Here is a 17,977-nt window from a genome sequence, read left to right on the forward strand (position 1 = left end):
TGCATTCCCAGCAGCAGTGCAGAAGCATTCCTTTTTCTCCGCATCCTTACCACCATCTGTTGTTTGTTTTTATTAATGATGTTCATTCTTACTGGGGTTAGGTGGTATCTCATTGTGGTTTTGATTGCATTTCTCTGAGGATGAGCGTGACAGCACTTTTTCATGTGTCTGTTGGCTGCCTGTATATCTTCTCTTGAGAAGTGTCTATTCATGTCTTTTGCCCATTTTCGAATGGGACTCTTTGTGTTTTTCCTTTTGGCATGTTTGAGTTCTTTGTAGATCCTAGATGTTATGCCTTTGGCAGAAATACAGTTGGCAGAAATACAGAAATACAGTTGGCAAATACTTTTTCACATTCTGTGGGCCATCTCCTTGATCTCTTGATGGTTTCTTTTGCTTTGCAGAATCTGGTTATTTCTTAAGGTATGGGAATTTAGGGTTATAAATAATAGAAATTGGTTGCCAGTTCCAATTTCCATAAGGGTGTCTCCTGCATTTTCTAAGATTCTTATAGTTTGAGGTTTTACATTTAGGTCTTTGATTCCTTTAGAGTAGATTTTTGTGTATGGTGACAGGTAGGGGTGCTGTTTCAATCTTCGGGATGTGATGAGCCAGTTGTCCCAGCACCATTTACTGAATAGGTTCTCCTCTCCCCAGTGGTTGTTGTTGGATGCTTTGTCAAATATGAGTTGGTTGAGAAATTGAAGCTTTGCTTCTGGAATCTCTATCCTGTTCCATTAGTCTATGTGCCTGTTCTTGTACCAACACTAGGCTGTTTTGATTACTGTAGCCTTATAGTAAAGTTTGAAGTCTGAAAGTGTAATACCTCCTGCTTTGTTTCTTTTCCTAAGGATTGTTTTGGCTATTTGTGGCCATTTATGTTTCCATATGAATTTCTGTATTGTCATTTCCAGGTCTGAGAAGAATGATGTTGGGTATTGCATTGAATCTGTAGATTGCCTTTGTTAGGATGGACATCTTAACAATGTTGATTCTTCCTATCCATGAGAATGGAATATTTTTCCATTTGTTTGTGTCTTCTTGGATTTCTTTGAGCAGTGTTTCATAGTTCTCATTGTAAAGGTTTTTCACTTCTCTGGTTAGGAAAATGCCAAGGTATTTCATTTTTTGGTGTGGCTATTGTGAATGGGATTGTGCTTTTAATTTGGAGGTCTGCCTGCTTGTTGTTGGTGTATATAAATGCAACTGTCTTTTGCACATTTATTTTGTACCCTAAGACTTTGCCAAATTCCTTTATCAGTGCAAGCAGGTTTTTGACAGATTCTCTTGGATTGTCAAGGTATAGGATTATATCATCAACAAAGAGGGATAACTTGACTTCCTCTTTTCCTATTGGATACCCCTGATTTCCTTCTCCTGTCTGATTACCTGAGCTAAGACTTCCAACACAATGTTGAACAAGAGGGGTCGGAGTGGGCAGCCTTGTCTTGTTCCAGTTTTCAGGGGAAATGTTTCCAGTTTCTGTCCATTTAGCAATATGTTAGCTGTGGGTTTATCATAAATGGCACTTACTATTTTGAGGTATGTTCCTTCTATATCTAGGTGTTTGAGGGTTTTTATCAAGAAGGGGTGCTGGATTTTATGAAAATATTTTTCTGCATTTAGTGGTATAATCATGTGGTTCTTGTTTTTACATTGTTTATGTATTTAATTACATTTATGATCTTGTGAATGTTGAACCCGCCCTGCTTCCTGGGGTGGGGAGCCTACTTGGTCATGGTGGATGATTTTTGAGATGTGTTTTTGGATCCAATTTGCTAGAACCTTGTTGAGGATTTTTGCATCTATGTTCATAAAAGATATTGACCTGTAGTTCTCTTTTTTTGTTGGATCTTTACCCGATTTGGGTATCAGTGTGATATTAGCTTCATAAAATGACTTGGGGAGAATTACATCTTTCTCAATTGCCTGGCATATTTTCAATAGGATGGGTATCAGCTCCTACTTGTACGTTTTGCAGAATTCTGCTGGAAAGTCATCTGGTCCAGGGCTTTTTTCTGAAGGTAGTTTTCATATGATTGTGTCAATTACCTAAGTTTTTCTTGGTCTATTTAGTGTCTCAATGTCTTCTTGCTTCAATCTGGGGAGGTTGTGTGATGTCAGAAAATCCTCCATTATAATTAGGTTCAAGTTTGTTTCCATATAGGTATACATAGTAATCTCTGATAATCTTTTGTAGTTCTTTGGAGTCAGTTGTGATTTGATCTTTTCTATTTCTTATTGTGTGTATTTGGGCTTTTTATCTCTTTTTCTTGGTCATTCTGGCTAGGATCCATCAATCTTGTTAATTCTTTCGAAGAACCTGCTTTTTTTTTTTTTTTTTGCTGGTGTTTTCTATGATATCTTTGTCTTCTGTGTCCCATATTGGGCTCTTATTTTGGTGTGGATTCTTCTGCTTAGGTTGGGGTTTTGGTGGTCTTGTATTTCCAGCTTCCTTAGGTTATTTGTTAGGCTCTCCAGGTGTGATCTTTCCATTTTCTTGATGTGTGCTCATAGAGATATAAATTCCCCTCTTAGAACTGTTTTCATGGCATCCCAGATGTTTTGGTAAGATGTTTCTTCATTTTCATTTGTTTCCAGGAATCTTTTAATTTCTGCTTTGATTTCAGTGTTGACCCAGTAGTTGTTCAGCATCATGTTGTTTAGTGTTCATGTCTTTGTGAGCTTTTGGGAAATTTTGAAATGTTGATATTTATTTTTACTGTACTGTGTTCTGAGAATGTGCATGACAAGATTTCAACTTTATGGAATTTGTTTATGCTTGATTTATGGCCAAGGATGTGATCGATCTTGGAGTACATTCCATGTGGTGATGAGTAGAATGTATATTCTGTGATTTTTGGATGGAACAATCTGTAGGTATCTATTAAGTCCATTTGGTCAAGTGTCAAGTTTAGGTTTGGATCTCCTGTTGATTTTTTTGCCTAGTTGCTCTATCTAGGCCTGTTAGTGGGGTATTCAAGTCCACTGCTATAATAGTATTATCGTCAATATCTTTTTTTAGTTTACTTAATAGTTGCTTTATAAATGCCGGTGCTCCTGTGTTGGGTGCACATATGTTTAGGATGGGTATTTCTTGTTGATGGATTGAACCTTTTATCATTATGTAGTTTTCTTTTGTATCTTTTTAAATTTTTGATAGTTTAAAGGTTGATTTGTCTGAAATTAAGAATGCAACTCCTGCCTTCTTTTGTGATCCATTTGCCTGGATACTCGTTTTCCATCCTTTAACTTTGAGTCTGTGTGCATTCCTTGTAGTGAGATGAGTCTCCTGGATGCAGCAAATAATTGGAACATGGTTTCCTATCCAGTTTGCCATTCTGTGTCTTTTCAGTGGTGTATTTAGTTCATTTGCATTCAGGCTGATTATTGAAATGTGATTATTTCTCCCTGTCATGAGGTTCTTATAATGTTTTTTCTTTGTTTGCTTGTTTTCCTTTGGCTTTGGGATTGTTGTATATGTATGTTTTCAAGTTTCTCATTGCACTGTATTCTCTGTTGATTCGGTGCTCTGCTGTTATCTTGGGAAGTGTGTGGTCATTCTTTTTATTTCTTTCTTCTGTGCTTAATGACTTTTAAGTGTCTCCTGTAGAGCTGGTCTGGAAGCTTCATAATCTCTAAGGGATTGGATGTCTGGGAAGGATTTTAATTCTCCATCACTGATTAGGCTGGGCTTGACTGAATAAGAAATTCTTGGTTGAAATTGTTTATCTTTGATGACTTTGAATATAGGGCTCCAGTCCCTCTTGCTTGTAGTGTTTCTGCCAATAGGTCTGCTGCTCTTTTCCCTGGTAGGTAAGTAGTTTGACCTTTCTCTCGTACTGCTGTTAGGATTTTTTTCTTTTGTGCCTACTTTGTGTAGACAAATTACTATGTGTCCAGCAGTTGGTATTCTCTTTTGATGTCTTGTGGGGGTTCTCTGTATCTCTTGTTTTTGACTGGTTACATCTCTGGTGAGATGGGGAAAGTTTTTTTGGATTACCTCCTGGAATACTTGCTCCAAGTTGTTCTCCATTTCTCTTTCTTCTTCTGGGATCCCAATCAGGTGTAGGTTTGGTCTCTTGATATAATCACACATCTCTTGTAGGCTTTGTTCTTTATTTCTGAGACTTCTTTGTATGTTTTTTACAGATTGGGTTAGTTCCATGTTCTGGTCTTCATGTTCTGAGATGCTTTCTTCAGCTAGATTAATTCTGCTTTCCATGCTTGTCATCTTGTTATTTATTTCCTGTATGAAATTTTTCATTGCCAATATCTCTGTTACAAGTTCTTTCAGTGTTGCCTCTTGTCTTTCTTGAGTCTTATTTACTCTTTCCATCCATTCCTTAATCCCTGCCATATTCTGAGGCCAGTCGTTGGTGACTTCCATTGTTTGTGCAACAAGGTCTGATTTTTTTCAGGAGTTTTGTCTTTGGTATACTTGAAATTGCCTGAGGTCTTCCTTTGGTTTTTCCTCATTTGTGACATATCTCTTGTTTTTCTCTTTATTTCTGTTATTCGGTGTCAGTGGGAAAGACTTTCCCTTCTGATGTTTGCTCAGTCCTCTATTCTTCCCTGATTTGGGCTCTGGATTTGTTAACTGATCTCTTTGCAGCCCTTCCTTGTCCTTTTCTTGTCACACCCTTTATGTCATGGTTGGATCAAGGTGGGGGGTGGGGTGCCTGGAATTCAGCAATCATCAGGTCCCTCTGTAGTTTGTGCTTTCAGGATATTCCCTATGGGTCACAATCAATCCCTGAGTAGTTGACCCACCAGTCACAGAGATAGGTCTGTTGCTCCATCGTGAGCAAGTTGGAGCACTTTCCTGCCCCACCTTCAAGATGCTGGCTGGGTGCCTCTCTTGTCCTCTTCTGTGGGACTTGGCCTCTGGACTCCCTCCACAGTCCCTGCTGCGAGTTCCCTGCCAGGCACTGAAGTGGTGAGGAAAAGCCTGGAGCCAGCAGTCTCTCCTGCCAATAGTGAGGGGGAGCCTGGGGCGACAGTCTCTCCCCACTGCTTTTCACAGGAAACCTTCTGTCTGTTTAAAAAAAAAAGTGGCACTCAGCTTCTACGACCTCAAAAGAGCCAGAAACCAAGCAGAGAAGCTACAACGCCAGCTATTGCACTAGGGGCCTTTCCACTTGCTCTCGAGCCCCCACTTAGATAGTCTATCCCAGCATTTTCTTCCCAGGGAGGGTTTTGTTGATTTAAAAAAAGAAAGAAAGAAAGAAAATAGAGTTCGGCTTCTGCATCCCAGGAATTGCTAAGGTACAAGCCCAGCAGCTGTGGCACCAGCTGCTGCACGAGGAGAGCCCTGGCCACCAGCTCCCTAGACCTCACTCAGTCAGTCACTCACATGCCCACTCACTCACCAGCACATACACATCATTTTTCATACACCCACTCACACTGCAACTCACGTAGTCCGACTGGCTCAGCTGTCAACTTCCCCCTCATCTCCCACTTGTTTCTCTTCAATAAAGAAACTTGTCATCAGTCATTCCCAATTTCGAGCTATTGTTGAAATTTCTAAATAAGAGAAAACCCAAAATTTAATATTCTATCACACTAGGATTATGAATGTAACACTAGTGCATCCTACTCTTGGTCTTGTCCATTCCAATATATCAAGTTATTGATTCTAAATGGAATTTTTATTCTGTTAATGACCACACTGAAAAATTATCTTATTTTGTTATTAAACTCTTCAACTTGGTATTTGAGGGGTTCCATAAACTTTCTTCTTATAGTCAAATTTATCTTTTATTATTGCTGAATATGGATCATTCACTAATCGAGTCAGTCATGCTGCTTTTCCTTGAATGTGCAAGACTAACTTCTACCTCTTATTTTTGCTTATGTTGATCTTCCTACTCAGAATTCTTTCTGTTCTCTTATTCAGCAATTCAAGTCCACATGAAACTTTCTTTGTTTATCTAGAATGCAGCAATCTTTCTATGTGTTTTATAATACTTGCCACATGAACTACACATTTAAGCACTAGATTTTTCATTGTTATATAATATTTTATTTGTTTTATATATGTATGTTGTATATCTCCTATTACTCAAGGACATGAGACTTTTCTTTTTTAACCTCTGTAACTTATACTAAACATTTTAGTAGGATCATTAAATATTCATTGACTTGACTTGAGAGCAAATAATTATTAAAAATTCATAATTGAAAAAACTTTAAAAATTTATTTAGTCTTATATAAAAGCTGTTCTGAACTTTTTTATAAGCATAATCTGGAATAGTATTGAAGAATTTGAGTGTTACATATATGACTGACAAAAATGACCAAATAAAATAGGAAAAAAGGCCTATGTAAACATGATTAGAGAATGTGTAGCTATTTAATGTATAATCATTTAGGTTGACATCTTATGGTATATAAAGATTGTTTATTTTTTTTTTGGTGGCTAAACAAGAATGTTTTGACAAAATAATGATAAAATATTAGAATAAGGTGTTAAAGAGTGCCAGTGTGAATCCTAACTCTTTATAAAGATTCAGTCTGCCCTATATGATTTTGACATTCACCTATGTAAAGTACACGATAATAAATTATTTTCTTTGTTCCTTTATAGTTTCAGTGATATATTGTACATCTTGAAGTGACCATTAGAAGTGATAAAAGCAGGGATAATGGCACATGCCTGTAGTCCCAACTACTTGGGAAGCTGAGGCAGGAAGATCACTTGGGCCAAGGAATTTGAGTTCAGCCTGGGAAACATTGTGAGACTATGTTTCTAATTTACAAAAAAAAAAAGCATTGACTACTGTGGTAGTGGTCACATAATAGTATATAGTAGTAATAGAATGACAATCATAATTTTACTAACAATATGACATAATTTTTTTAAAAGTCTCTAACTAACACTTGATGAAATCATGTACCAAAATGTATCTAAAGGACTTCTGGTTACAAAATTATGGCATACAAGCAAGCTGGTTTTACTTTCCCCACAGAAAAATCAAAAATAAATATACAGTACTGAGTTTATCATCAGGAATAAACCACCAGCAATATCCCAGAACTCAAATATGTGGATGAGACAGCTACTGAGAACACAAAGAGTAAAAAAACAAGCAGATGGTAAAACAATTGAACTTCCATATTTAATTATGCATCTCCCCCATCAGCCCAGCACCAATTGTGGAGAAGATTTTCCAATAACTCACAGTTTCTACACTGGAAAAAGTGAGAATGAGCTGGACGACCACCTTCTCCACCATCTTGGGTTACCTGGAAGGAGTCTTTTCCCTGACTTAGCATGCCGGAAGCATCAGAATGCCTGAAGGTAGAAATTTCCCTGAGGATAGGAAGAGACAAAGGGGGAAGATGGCACTACCACTCCAGGCTTGGAAATTCTGTTCTGTAACTTGGCCAAAGGAGATGGTAAATTAGAGTAACTATTCAGCAGCACCACATTATAGGCTGCTTGTTCCACAAGTCCCCTGGGCACAAAGCCTGCCCATGCTACTGAGATATCCCCTTTGAACCCTCCCCTATTTTGGAAGGGTGACATTTTGATAAATTACTAGAACAGTTAAAACCTAAGTTTAAGGTGCCATCTAGTGTCAAAAAGGAGGCAATGAGCTCACAAATTTAAAAATAAAGAGAAAGAAAGTTAACGGGTAAATTACAAAGAATCTCTAAACAAACATATAGTGTACAATTTAAAAAAAGCCAGACAAAGAATAAATGACTACTCTTTCAATGCAAAGATATAGACATACATCTACAAAAACAACAGCAAACAGGGAACCATGATCTCCTTGAACTGATAAAGCAAGAAGCCCTGATGAGATGGTAATATGTAAACCTTCTAAGAGTTTAAAATGGCAGTTATAAGGAAACTCAGTGATCTTCAAATAACACAGTAAAGCAATAGAAAGCTTTAACAGAGACTAAAATATAATTAAAAAACCAGAAATTTTAGAACTGAGAAATACATTTGATGAACTGACAAATTCATTAGAGGTTCTCAATAGCAGAATAACTCAAATAGAGGAAAGAATCTGGGAGCTCAAAACAGGCTACCTGAAGCTATACAGTCAAAGGAGAAAAAGGAATGAAAAGAAATGAAGATCACCTGTATATTATAGAAAATTACTTCATAAGACTAAATCTAAAAATATTGGTGTTCAAGGGAGAGTTCAGAAAGATCAAGGGAATATTAATAATACACTTTCCAAAACATGAGAAAGAGATAAGTATTCAAGTACAGGAAAGTCAGAGAGTGCCAAAAACAGATTTGACCCAAGTAAGTCTACCACCAAGACATATAATAATCAAATTCTCAAAGGTCAAAGACAATGAGAGGATTTCAACAGAAGCAAGAGAAAAGAAGCAAATTAAATATAAAAGAACTCCAATTTGTTTGACAACAGACTTCTAATGGAAACCATGAAAGCCAAGTGGTAGTCGGATTACATTTTCAAAGTGACAAAAGAAAAATTGTCATCCAAGAATACTATATCCAGCAAAGCTATCCTTCAAAATATGAAGGAGAGACAAAGTCTTTCTCAGACAAACAAAAGCTGAGAGAACTCACCATTGCCAGACACATCTTACAAGAAATGGTAAAGAGAATTCTTCCATATGAAAGAAAAATCACCAAGATGCAAAAAAGAAACATTTGAAGGTATAAAACTCACTGGTAAAATTAAGTATGTGAACAAACCAAGAATACTCTAATACTGTAATTACAGTATACAATCCACTCATAGCTCTAGTATGAAGCCCAAAAGACAAATCTATAAAAAGCAATAATAGTTACGGCAACCTGTTAAGAGATAAACAATATAAAAAATATATAAGCTGAGACAACAAGTCAAAATGTGGATAGAGGTAAATTGTGGAGTTTTTATTTATTTTTAAAAGTTTGTTTCTATTATTTCTTGTGATCTAAGATAAGTTATCATTTCATTAAAATAACTTGCCATACTTATCAGATGTTATCTGTAACCTCATGGTATGAAATGGTATAATGCAAAAACCTATAATAGATTCACTAGAAATAAAGACTAACAAAACATTCTACCAGAGAAAATCAGTTAAACACAAAAAAGAAAGGAAGAGAAGTTACAAAACAAACAGAAAATGCAACAAAATGACAGTCATAAGTTGTGGGTTTTTTTAGATGTGGGGTACAATTCAGGGGTAGGTATACAAATGTTTGTTATGCAAGTACCCTTGCTGTTGAGGTGTGCCCCCACTCTCCCCTGACAGTTTCCCACTTCTGCTAATATCAACTACTCCAGCAGTTTCCCAGTTCTGCTAATTCCTTTCTTATAGTATTACAGTAATTGTTTAAAGTCCGCTTCTAAGTGAGGGCATGTTCTTGGTTTCTGTGATAGATAACTCAGTATTATATACTCTAAGTCCATCCAAGTTGCTACAAAGTTCATAATTTTGTCCTTCTTTATGGCTGCATAATATTACTTATAAGTAATTCTTAATGTGAATGCACTCAATTCTCCAAAGTCATAAAATTGCTGAGCAAATAAAGAAACAATATCAGAGTATATGCTGCATATAAGAAACCTACTTCACCTATACAGACATATTTAGACTCAAAGTGGTGAAGTGGAAAAAGATATCATACAAGTAGAAACCAAAAATGGTAGAAGTAGCTATACTTATAACAGGTAAACTAGACTACAAATGAAAGACTTTAAAAAAAGAGACAAAGAAGCTCACTATGTAATGATAAAGAGTTTAATTCAGCCAGAGGATGTATTATAAATATATATATGCACCCAACACTATTATTTGATAGATCAGTAGGGTGACTATATTTTATAATAATCTACTGTATATTTCAAAATAGCTAGAAAAAAACAATTCGTGTCTTTAGCATTAAAAAAACACAAATATTTAAAGTGATAGAATTCCAGTCACACCAATTTGATGTTCACAAATTATATGAATATATGTATCACATGTATTCCAAAACTATGTACATTTATTACATATTGATTATAAAAAATTTTAAAACTCAAGTTTCCTCAACTTCATAATTTCCCTGTAATTAAACAGACTGCTATTAAAGGCTGTTTTTTTCAGAGGAAGATAACACAACCTAGAGACTGCAATGTATAATCACAATGTCATATGTATATGTGTGCATATGCATGTGAATGAGAGGAAGCAGGAAAATGTAATCCACAATTTTGAGAGAAAAAAACGTGTGTAAACATTGTGACTTTGATCAGAAGCTGTATTAAGGTAGCTTAAATTTCAATTCCTAGTTCTCTGAAAGCTAGATACACTCTAACAATTATGTCATGAACAAATCTACAAAAGACACTCAAAGGTTTGCAGTCTGTTTCTATTTACCCATAAGTGTACAACTATTACTAACCTATACAAAAAAGATCTTCAGCTTCCCCACCCCCAACACTTGACATTTATTCCTAGGGTTATAGAATGTTTTTTTCTATTTTACTCTTAAACATCAAGGCAATGAAACCATTAATCCAGTTAACATGGTGCATATTTCTCAGTGATGTCTTTCATTTCCAAATTAACAACCAAAGTTTTTTTAGTATCCTTCTACTTGGCACTAATGAGAGCTGTGCATATGCTAAACCCCCTACTCTTCTTTAATCATTTAACTATATATACTTGACTCACATTCTCAAAAGCAAAATTGTTCATGTTATCACTGAAAATATGGGTGGTCTCACTTAACCATATGTTATACAGTAAAGGGAAGTCATAATGGCAGGGATGGTGTTCTCGGTGGTGTTTTCTAGACTTTACCAGTTCACCAGCTTTTGTGGATAAGTCAGATTCTTGAGTGTTACTTAAAGAAAATCTGTTCTGTAGTTGATTATGCAGTGAATACCAAAAAGATATCTTCAGAATGTAGAATTAATTTTGAGAGTTTAATAAAAACTTTAGAATAATAACAGTGTCTATACAAGTCACCTATGAAACTATTCTCTCGTAACTGACATTAATGTCCTATCTACAGAGTTTTACTACTGAATATGCTAGGTTTGTATCCTCCCCAAAGTGAAATAATAATTTGCTTTTTTTTTTTTTTTTAAAGAAGTCTATTAAAATGTCGAGGTTTATCTTGACTGCTGCTTTTTAATGTAAATGTTTGGTCTTAATTGAATTCTCAATATGTGATGTCACTTGGAATTCTGACAGAGTCCAGTAATTTGGCCTAAAAAGACATATTTCTTCTTCAAATGAAAAAGGTATTAAAAATGTTATTTTACACAATAACAGAAAAGTGGTAGAAATAAGTCACTGTGAGATTTTTATTAGACTTTTGAAGTAGAGGGACAAGGCTCTTACATGCTTGCTTTCCTCCAAAGTACCTATGAAAATGCTTTATATGTAAAATATACCCTATTTTTGATTAGTTAATTGTTATGACTGGAAATTATATAATTATAAAAAGAGAATTAATTTTGAATGTCAGAGTCACACTCATTTTTTGAAAACAGTATGAGCAAAAATAATTATTTTTATATTTATCTAGTGTTTTGCTAAGAGGAGGTTTTCTTTACCATGCTGCACTGCAAAAATATGTTACACTCAAACCTCTAAGGCTTTATTAAAAACTTTAACTACTTTTTGCTCATAAAGCTTATTAAGAAAATACTAAAGACAGTACGGATGTGTGATCTAGGCAGCATCTTTATGGCAAGTAGGCCTAAGTGCAGAATTAAAGTTCTATAACATTAACCTGAGAGTAAATCATTTTATTCAGGGTTGTCTCCTCTGTGAACAGCTTTATGTTATGACCTCATTCACTATAGCAAATGAAATATTAATAGATCATTGAAAATGCAGTAAAGTTTTGATCAGATGTTATACCTTCATTGTAACAACCCCTCCCCCGAAAGAAAGCATATGTGAATTTCAAATGAAATTATGACTCAATTTTTAAAAACCAAACATTTTCTTTGAGAACATAACAATATAAAGATACTTATGAGAATCTCCAATTCCTATACTTCTGACCAAAAAACATGTCAGACCATACTAGTTAAAGAGTTTCTGGACAAACTGTTTCAGTTAGTCAAAAAATTAACATATATAAAAATAAAGCATATTTTTAAAAAGTAATACTAAAGAACTGATTGATTTGGGCATTTATTTTGGCTGCAAGTAACGCAACACTTGACAACAGAGATTTAAATTAATGGCTCTAGATATATTGTTGACCTTGAGTAATACAGAGGTTAGGGCCACCAATCCCTAATTAGTTGAAAATCTGCATATAACATTTGACTCCCAAGAAACTTAACTACTATTAGCTTACTGTTGATGAGAAGTCTTAGTGATAACATAAACAATTGATTAGCACATATTTTGTATGCTTTATGTATTATATACTGTATTCTTAAAATAAACTAAAGAAAATATTCTTAAGAAAATCATAAAGAAAATATATTCACTATTTATCAAGTGAAAATGGATTATCATAAAAGTCTTAATCCTTATCATCTTTACTCTGAACACAATGAGGAGTTTCAGAGGAACAGAGGTAGAAGAAAATTCACATGTAAGTAGGACCATGGAGTTCAAACCCATTGTTGTTTAAGAGTCAGCTGTAGATGGTTGTTGGCATTGGTTCAGCAATACCAAATACTTGGGGACTGGTGGCCCTAAATTCATGGAGAAGAAAGGATGCTGATGGCAACATCTTTGCAATTCTTATGGCCTTTCTCAAATGACTGAGAGATGGATTGCTGAAGCTGCAGACATCATGTTAGCAGAAAGAATGAGGAAGCGAGGAGGTGTCAAGAAAGCTAAAATTTCCTAGGAACCTCCATACACATCCCATAGCAGTATTCCCATAGCAGTATTTAGAAGTAGGGATTAGGCTTGCCACATATTCTAATTTTCATCCCGTTTACCAGGTCATGTTATTTGTACCTTTGCTTACCAAACCAAATGCTCTGTTGATTTTCCTGATTAGCCACAATAATATTTCCTTCTTGTCTTTAAAACTTAAAAGTGAGAGACCACCCGACTCATGCCAAGTGTTATTCTCCCAAAAGCTAAAAAAGTCGAAAGTTTTGACTGATTCTCAAAACATATTTCATGGTAGTCACATATGTGAGCATAGATATACCAGGGATTGCCAAAAAAGTATACACATTCTAAAAGATGGATATCTATGTATTACTTTTCAAAGTTGAATTAAATTATGGAAGCAATGTGTAATATGACATTCGCTCAACCGTGCTTCTGCCATTTTCTTTGTCTGTCCTTCCTGTCACATGGTAACGCTAGCACTCGTCTGATTACCACCATCTTTTGAGCGAACATCATACTTAAAATAGATATACATTTTAAGAGATGTTATCTATGTATTACTTTTACACTGATGGTAACCACTTTGAGCACCTCTTACAATTGCAGAAGTCAAACGTGACTTTTCATTTTGGTATATATTGAGTATTATGATTTTTATACAGTTTCTTTCTTTCTTAAACTATGTATACTTTTTGATACTCTCTGTATATATTAATATCTATTGCTGCCAATTTTTAGTTAGGAAGTTGTTGATAAAACAGACCTTTTGACCAATCAGGAAGATTAATTGAAAGGTAGCTGAGGCTGATAGCAGCAATGTTAAATATTATCTTTTCAGAAGTATTGATTATTCTATCTATTGCAGATCACTTCAAATTGATTGGGTGCCTCCCGGGAAGCCAAATGGCATTATTCTTGGATATGATCTCCTACGGAAAACATGGTATTCATGCCCTAAAACTCAGAAATTAATGGAGGACCACAGTGGTGACCTCTGCAAGTCAGTAAGGTGTCAAACATCTGAAAATATCTGTGGACACATTTGCTATTCTCCTGAAGCTAAAGTAAGTCTTTTCAAACTAGTCAGCGAATTATGTTTTTCTCACTAAAGATTAAAGCCTCACTAAAATCATCTGCTTCTTACACCATGGTGTATCATGACCAATATTTCCACCAAGCTATTAAGACCCTATGGAGAAGAAAGGATGCTTATAAAAATCCTATCATCCTCATGAACAATTCAGCCTTCCCATTTTTCATGATCTTTACAAGAAATATGAATTTATTGGAATAAGAAGCATTTCAAATTTGTATTTGATTGAATGACTTGAAATTTTCTTTAAAACAAATCCATTGAGCTAAAAATGAGTGTTTGTTTACATGACACTGATGAATAACTGTGAGCAGAACCTTTCGTTGTTTGGCAGATATATTTAGAATTATGGTCATTTGCAGATTAGTGTTCATATCAGTTGCTATTTAGAAACCAGATCAATAATATGGCCAGACAGTGTAGTTTGTAAATGACTTTTACTCACAAACAACACAGAGAATCCTTAGTTTAAAGGTAGAATTTCATATAAGGAAATAATGTTCCTATTTGTCAACATCACATATTCAATGACTAAAGCTACTACTAAATTCATTAGATTCACTGCAAAAAGAACACAATAATTAAGAAAGTGAGTTATTGAGGCGATATGGATCAAAATACAATTTATAATGGCTGCCACAGGATTAGCAGTAGTAATTACCATCTAAGAAGTGCATAAAGCCGGCAGTTATCAACTATATGTTTTTTAACAACTATACTCCAAATTCTCATTATACTTAAGTTTTACATCATTTATTCCATTAAATATGCACATATTTAAATATGCACATATGCAAATCTGATGAACATAGTTTTATAAAATGAAATGAAATTTAGAATTTTAGAAAGGAAAAATACTGGAATAAATTTGTCCATTTAAATTGTTCTTCATGAGAAAGAAATAAAACTGAGAAAATGTTGAACAAAATATAGAATTCACTTCTCAATTTTTTTCTTTTGCTTCCATTATTTTAATATGCATTATCCAATGAGAAGCTGGCAAGTAGAGTATAATTTTACAGGCATATGAATTAATAATTTTAATTTTGTCCAGTGCAGAAAACAATGTGCTTTATCAAAATAAAACTGACTTTGGCCAGGAACTATCATAGTACTTTCGGTCTGTACAAATAATTTGATAATAGTTTCAACTCTAAACTTTAGTGGTGAAATCAAAGCAAAGTAGAGTAAAACTAGAAAGACAATTTCTAAATTTAAGTTTATTCTAAAAAATTAAAAGGTATATGTCCTCCTTAAATGTTCATGTTAAAGTAAAACATATATGTCATGGGGTGAAGAAAAAATAGGTAAAGAACAAATTAATAAAATGTTAACAAAGCATAATATTTGCCTAAAGTTTCTGTATGTTCAGAATAAATTATTTATAAAATTACTTCTATCCTCCTTTACACTATGATTTCAAAAACTGCTTTGTGTAAATTTTGAAGAAATTTAATGAGTCTTTGCGCCAAATAAGTCACTGGTTGATATAATATTCCTAAATTCAATATTTACTCTACCAAAAAAAAAAAAAAAAAAGAAAAAAAGAAGGGTCATCTTTTATAGAAAATAAATGTAAATTGAAGAGTGAGGAAAAAGGAAGCAAAAACTAACCCTTAGAAAATCAGCATGTGCAAATCTCTTCTCATATTTTTGAAAAGATTTCACATTCTGTTATTCTTATGATGCAACTATTACACATTATTTAAAACAAAGACAATTTTCAATGATGCCTTAGACAAATGATTGTTTTCATTACTGGATTAAAGAAGCATAGGCATTAAAAATGCAAGGGAATAAAGTAAGACGATTAAAATTATGAGGAAAAATGTTTGTAAATTTCAATTTGACCTTAGGTATGAATATATGTGTCCTAGGTTGAAAGGTTGGAGAGAAATAGAAAAGAGACTTTTATTGTGAATCTAAAAATGTAGTAGCTAAATCACTATGAAATCAGGGTTACTCAGAAAACTTATATAAGCTTCATCGTGTGTTTACAGTCACAGATCTCAATATCAGACCTGAGGGACTTGTTAAAACACAGGACTGCAGGGTCCCAGACCCAGAGATTCTGATTCAGTAGATTTGGAATGAATTGTGAAAATTTGAATTCCTAACTTGTTCCCAGGTGTTGCCTCTTCAGCAGGTACAGGGACCACACTATAAGAATCATTAGATTATAAAAGTGATTTTGAAGACTATTGAGCAAGGGAAAGGACATCTATTTGAAAATAGCCACACACAAATTAGTTCAAGTTATGGAAATGTCTTTGTTTGTTGTTTGAGACAACTAACTTGCAGACTGAATTAGAAAATTAGAAAATACTCTATGGAGCAAATTCCCAAAAGAAATAATTGCTTGAAAATGTCCCCTTTGGGATCCATCAATGATCTCAACCAGACACATGTTTTGCTTGTCTGAAGAAGCTTGGGAAAGCATTGATAATGAAAAGATAGAAGTGAACCAGTCCTAATGGCCCATCACTAAATGAATATTTGAGGAACAATATCAAATATGATGCTAAGTAGTGGATAAATTTGCTGAACTGAAAGATCAGATAGGCTTAAGTATCCAGTAACACACTCTTTAATAAATGTTTTTAAATCAAAAACAACTTGCAAGATTTTAGATCACTGTTGAAAAACAAAGGGGAGGTGTGTGCTGTTTTATTCCCTGAACAATATTCATGAATCCCAAATAAATACATAGAGAAGACTTTTTTGCTTCTTTCTCTTCTTTGAGACAGAGTCTTACTCTGTTGCCCAGGCTGGAGTGCAGCAGTGTAATCATGGTTCACTGCAGACTCATCTTCCCGGGCTCAAGCAACCTTCCTGCCTCCGCATCCCAAGTAGCTAGGACTACAGGGGCATGCCACCACATCCAGCTAATTTTAAATTTTTTTAGAGATAGGATCTTGCTATGTCTCCCAAGCTGATCTTGAACTGATTTCAAGAGATCCTCTCGCTTCAGCCTACCGAAGTACTGGTATTATAGGCATGAGGAACCACACCCAGCCTCTTGCTTAACTCTTAAAAATGAGACATAATTTTAAAATTTATTTTTCAGACATAATAAGGCATTGAAAGGAAAAGTCACCCAATTTATCCTTGGAATTAGACTAACTTTAAATCCTTATTGCTAGTAACTAAACCCAGCAAAAGAAATTCATTACAATTCATTTAGTAGGACTACTTGAAGAACCACAGGGATAGACTATGAATTTAAGAACCCAATATTTTGCTTTTAGATAACTTTTGAAAAGTAAACAAAGTATTATGCTAATAACCTTGTTGGAGACTTAGAACTTCTACGTTTTACAACTCCTATGTTGAGCTTGGTTCAAATGTTGGTACACTTGGGAGGTAGCAATGAGCAAAAAGCAAAAAGAGAAATGCTTCTTAAAGAGTAGTTGATTTTACCTACCACAGAAAACGTCTATCCAGTGTAACTTATGCCAAACATGAGTTCTGAGTCTACAACTAAGTAACTATTCACTGTTTGATTTGTTGTATATACAGTGAGTTAGTCTCTCAGACTTGAGTATGTAAATAATTATTTGATTGTTCAAGCACATAATTTTTTTCATAGCTCCTGAAGAAACCAGAGTTAAAAGGGTCTTTCAAAATTAATTTCCATATAAATTTCCTTTTTTTAATGCGGTAGCCTATGAGATATAGATGTATATACATACACACATATATATGTAAATATTGGACTCTGTTAAGATTGCCTTGCCTGAAGATTCAGTTCATAAATAAATGATCATATAAATTATAAGAAGAATGCAATTTGTTTTTAAAAAAGGATCAATGAGAGACAATTTTCGTAGATGTTCTATTTTTAAATTAAACAATCATTGAAATAAAAACATATGCATAAAGAAAATTATTATAATTCTGAACATCTTTGCATTATAAACACTGACATTCAAAAAACATTTATTAGAGTATTATTATAGAGCACAAAACATGGTTGAAAACTAAAAAGAAGCTACATTGTATCAAACAGCATTTAGAGAATTTGTGTGAGATGAAAAAGTATATTTTTAAAACCTATGAAATATGAATAATATGGTCTCAGATCAAGA

The 17,977-nt window shown here is 34.3% G+C and overlaps 1 protein-coding gene across 1 annotated transcript in view; it reads left to right on the forward strand.

The window, feature by feature from the left end:
- LOC103255181 (usherin) overlaps positions 1-17,977 on the forward strand; it is a 465,104-nt gene that overhangs the window by 270,338 nt on the left and 176,789 nt on the right. The window contains exon 28 of the mRNA XM_008053149.2: positions 13,662-13,860. Within this exon, the coding sequence (XP_008051340.2) occupies positions 13,662-13,860 (199 nt within the window). The remainder of the gene's footprint in view (positions 1-13,661; positions 13,861-17,977) is intronic.

This window comes from Carlito syrichta, unplaced genomic scaffold, assembly GCF_000164805.1.
Source record: "Carlito syrichta isolate Samal-C Ts95f unplaced genomic scaffold, Tarsius_syrichta-2.0.1 Scaffold287916, whole genome shotgun sequence".
NCBI lineage: Eukaryota > Metazoa > Chordata > Mammalia > Primates > Tarsiidae > Carlito > Carlito syrichta.